Source organism: Octopus sinensis, linkage group LG7 (genome assembly GCF_006345805.1).
Source record: "Octopus sinensis linkage group LG7, ASM634580v1, whole genome shotgun sequence".
Lineage (NCBI taxonomy): Eukaryota > Metazoa > Mollusca > Cephalopoda > Octopoda > Octopodidae > Octopus > Octopus sinensis.
Genome location: NC_043003.1, coordinates 71,718,260 through 71,722,883, shown reverse-complemented (window position 1 = coordinate 71,722,883; position 4,624 = coordinate 71,718,260). Strand labels below are relative to the sequence as shown.

Here is a 4,624-nt window from a genome sequence, read left to right as displayed (position 1 = left end):
TTCTGTGGGGTCGCCATAGGCAAAAAGTTTTTAAAAATTTGCCCATGATACTCCCTGGACCCTAAGTAAGGCATGTGTAAAATTTGAATGAAATTGGTTGTGTAGTTCTCAAGTTTTAGGGATTCACACAGATAGACAGACAGACACACATTCTCAGTTTTATATATATAGATATATAGAGATTAGTATGTATGTATGTATGTATGTATGTATGCATGTATGTATGTATGTATGTATGCATGTATGCATGTATGCATGTATGTATGCATGTATGTATGTATGTACGTACGTACATATGTATGTATGTATGTATGTATGTATGTATGTATGTATGTATGTATGTTCTTAATAAATAAGCATCTAGTGTATTAATGGCTCAGCAGATATTCAATTTACTACTCATTATTTATAGTTTGTACTCAATTCTTCACCCAATTGTTTGAAAAATAATTCGCAGAAGTGGCTGTGTAGTAAGTAGCTTGCTTACCAACCACATGGTTCCGGATTCAGTCTCACTGCCTGGCACCTTGGGCAAGTGTCTTCTACTATAGCCTCGGGCCAACCAAAGCCTTGTGAGTCGATTTAGTAGACGGAAATTGAAAGAAGCCCGTCGCGCACGTGTGTGTGTGTGTGTACCTGTGTTTATGCCCCTAACATCGCCTGATAGCCGATGCTGGTGTGCTTAGTACCCGTAACTTAGCGGTTCGGCAAAAAAGCCCGATAGAATAAGTACTAGACTTACAAAGAATAAGTCTTGGGTTCGATTTGCTCGACTAAAGGCGGTGCTCCAGCATGGCCGCAGTCAACTGACTGAAACAGAAAAAAGAATATTTGCTATAAAAATTTAGTTTCGGTGAATTCCCACGTCAGTTGATAGTAGACAACAATAAACTTCGTTAAGCAATAAAATTCACATTCGGTTCATCCAGTCCTTCTATTAAAAGTTCATTCACCTTTAGAATATAGGAAATTTTACAAGACAAACACTCAATTGTTACTTTATATTATTGACTCCAGTAGTATGAATGATGTTGACCTCAGCAGGATTTGAACTCAGAACACAAGGGACGTAACTGAAAACTGCTAGGAATTTTGTCCGATGTTCTAATGGTAAATTGTAGTGAAAAGGAATGAACATCACCACACAGAAATATCACGAATATTTCATATATATGTGTGCCTGTGTAAAATAAACTATTAAGGTTCGTTTTCCACCACTTCGATTAAATTTTGTTTAATTTTCAAAAATCTTTCTCTTATAAACCTATGAAGTTTTCAATTCCGTAACACGCAGACGGTTTATGACGAAAACCTTCAGAAACTTCCCGTGGTGCATTGCGCGCAGCAGACTTTCACTTCCGACTAAATCAAAACAAAGTGAGTAATTGTGCGATAACTGTTATTAATTAATTACTATGGAATCGAGTAGCATTGGAAAAGGTACCAGGCCTACGGGATTAACAATACCCTCCGGTGAGACATTTACAGTGTTTATTTTGTCCTGCTTTCACATTTTATTTCATTGTATCTATTCTCTTTTAATTTTCAGTATTCTTTTAATGTGTCTGTTCGTTATTTCATTCATTCAAAATCATTTCTGTTCTATTCTTCGGTAATAACAAATATTTTAGTGTTTCATATATTTTTGGCTGATGAATTCAGTTGTCTTGCACTTATAATTGCAAATATAAAATAGGATTAGTTGAAGATAAAACTAACACAATTAATACTTGTTTCTAATTTTGGCACAAGGCCTGCAGTTTCTGAGAGGGAGGGGGTCAATCGATTACATCAACTATATTTTATCGACGTCGAAAAGAAGTGAAGCAATTTTGTCCTCAGTGGGGATTTGAATTTAGAATGTAAAGAGCCAAAATAAATACCGCCAGGCATTTCCCCGCCGCTTCATGAATTAATAATAAAAATAACAACAATAATAAATATTTTGGCATATCTTCGCTATATTTTTTTAATATTTGTGTTTAAATACTTAGGTATTTATATATATATATATATATATATATATATATATATATATATATATATATATATATATATATATATTCTAATTTTTTATTCTATTACATCCGTCTTGTAAGACAAGGTGATAGTAAAAAAATTACTGGAAAAGGGTACGGAATTGGGGCACTAAAATTCTGTTGTAAAAGGAAAGAACCACCCAGCATCTTGCTCTTTTCCATGGAGTAGTGACAGCTATTCTGACAGTCCGCCACGCTCACACAAGACGTGTGTAATTGTAAGATTACCTTTGTTGTTAGTAGTAGTAGTAGTTGCTTCGGCACCACATATAATAAACTTATTATAATTATTTGCATTAATTCGTTGTTATTTTACTGTTAAATTTTCTGTTTCCCGTTCCTGTTTTTGCTAATGTCACTGGGAGTAGCATTAACATCACAACCTCCTATTTCTGTCTGAGAGTCCTTACATATTAAAATTGCACTTATCATATGTATATCTGAGTGTATGTCTCTTGTAAAAGGGGTGATGTCTACAACACGTGTGTGTGTGTATGGTGGAAGTCGACTTGTGGTTAACTTAGACTACTTCTTAAACTCATTTCATTCTAAGAAAATCTTAACATTTGGTTTCGTTATTGCTGCTGATGTGTCATATGGCTCTTAAGGCCTGCAAGGACTTGCAAATCATTCTACATTGAATGCAGTTTTGTCAGGTTACCGATAGGAAACTATTTCAATGTTGACATTATTAAGCTGAATGAGTCTACTGGCTGACCTACACACTTACATGAGAGAACGTGCTGAATACCATATTGGTAGACGGGAGTGTTTCTATGGTGGCGTTTGTCTTGCTACAGCAAGGCAAACGCCACCATAGAAACATGGTTACCCTGGCCGGACAGACAGACAGAGATGGTGGCGGGTGTACCCTCAAAGTACAAGGCAGTGAAGGTAAATGGAGAGGTAGGGTTAGACAGTGTACGTCAACAGGGTGGTCACGATAGTGCAAAGGGTGGGGAGGAAAGGGAAAAGGGAATGCAGTGAGTGGTGAAACACAGATATATAGGTGAAGCAACAGGTTGGCAATGATATGAATGACAGGGGGAGGACAGGAGAGAGAGAGAGAGAAAGATGACAGAATGACAGGCTTCAGAACTGGAAGAGGGAGACAAGCATAGTGCATGAAGAAGAGATGTAGTTAGGTTCACTGGGTTGGGGTTTGTGAATTATTAATATATTAATATAAAGTTGGTTTCAAATTTTGGTAAAAGACCAGTAAGTTCGGTGGGGACAGGCAAGTTGGTTACATTGACCACAGTGCTCAACTGGTACTTACTTTATTGACCCCATAAGGATGTAGGGCAAAGTCAACCCCAGCAGAATTTGAACTTAGAATGTAAAGACGGATGAAATGCTGCCAAGCATTTCAATATTAATATTAGATGTGGGTGGAAAACTCAACACTTCCAGAATTCATTTTCACTGAGGTAGGCAGGTCTTCTCAAGAACCTCATATCACCTGATAATAATAATAATAATAAAACTTTGTGTACAGTGCTCAGGTGCACTACAACTCATCTAAAGTGTATGTATAGTACATAGGGTAATGTACAAGCGTCAGGAAAAGAACAGTGCATGAGTCATGACATACACATATGAGTATGGAAGGGGGACAATCAGGTGTAGTTTCGGCGGATTTCGGAAAGCATGAGGGCTTTAAAGGATGCAGTGTCATGGCAGTCAACAACTGACACAGGCAGTTTGTTCCATGCTTCAGCAACTCTGAGCGCGAAAAAATGTTTCCGAAAGTCATGGGAGCTGTGCTGTTTTCTGACTTTGTAGGCATGTCCACGTGTGTTGGACACATGGAGATCAAAAAGGTGTTCAGTGTTGTTGGTGAGGTGGTTGATAACTTTGTGGGTGTTTACCAAGTCCATCGCCAGACGCCGGAGCTTCAGTGAATCCATGCCCAAGGAAACAAAGTGCTCAGAGTATGGTAGGTGTCTGATGGAGGGTATGCATTTGGTTGCACGTCGTCTCCTCTATGAGGCTCAACATCTTGAGTTTGGCTCTCACTATTTCATTTCATGCCTTCTTGTGTCATCCTCTCACATAGGTGCCATCGGCTTTAAACAATCGCCACTTTATACTGCTGTCTTCATATGCATCACATATCCAAACTATTATAATCTCTCTTGCATGCTACATCTGATTTCTCTTATACCCAAGTTTTCACTCAGATATATGTATATACGTAAAAATATATATGTGTATATATATATGTATGTGTATATATATATATTTATGTACCTGGCTTTTGTTGACATGGAGAAAGCCTTTGCAGGGTCCCCTGATCCCTTATCTGTTGGTCAATGAGGAAACTAGGGATAGATGAATGGTTAGTGAGAGCTGTGCGAGCCATGTACAGGGACGCTGTCAGTAAGGTGAAGGTTGGCAATGAGTACACTGAAGAATTCAGGGTAGAAGTAGGGGTCCACCAAGGTTCAGTCCTCAGCCCCCTCCTATTTATCATAGTCCTTCAGACAATAACGTAGGAATTCAAGACAGGATGCCCCTGGGAGCTCCTCTATGCTGATGACCTTGCTCTAATTGCTGAGTCACTATCAGAACAAGAGAAGTTT

General features: G+C 38.2%; 1 protein-coding gene across 2 annotated transcripts in view; it reads left to right on the top strand.

The window, feature by feature from the left end:
• Positions 1-1,112: 1,112 nt before the first annotated feature.
• LOC115213902 (caspase-3) overlaps positions 1,113-4,624 on the top strand; it is a 296,363-nt gene continuing 292,851 nt past the window's right edge. Inside the window, exon 1 of one of the 2 annotated variants that reach the window (XM_029782878.2) lies at positions 1,113-1,473. In XM_029782878.2, the coding sequence (XP_029638738.1) occupies positions 1,416-1,473 (58 nt within the window). In that variant the 5' untranslated portion in view covers positions 1,113-1,415. The remainder of the gene's footprint in view (positions 1,474-4,624) is intronic. The other variant, XM_029782879.2, reaches the window with a different exon arrangement.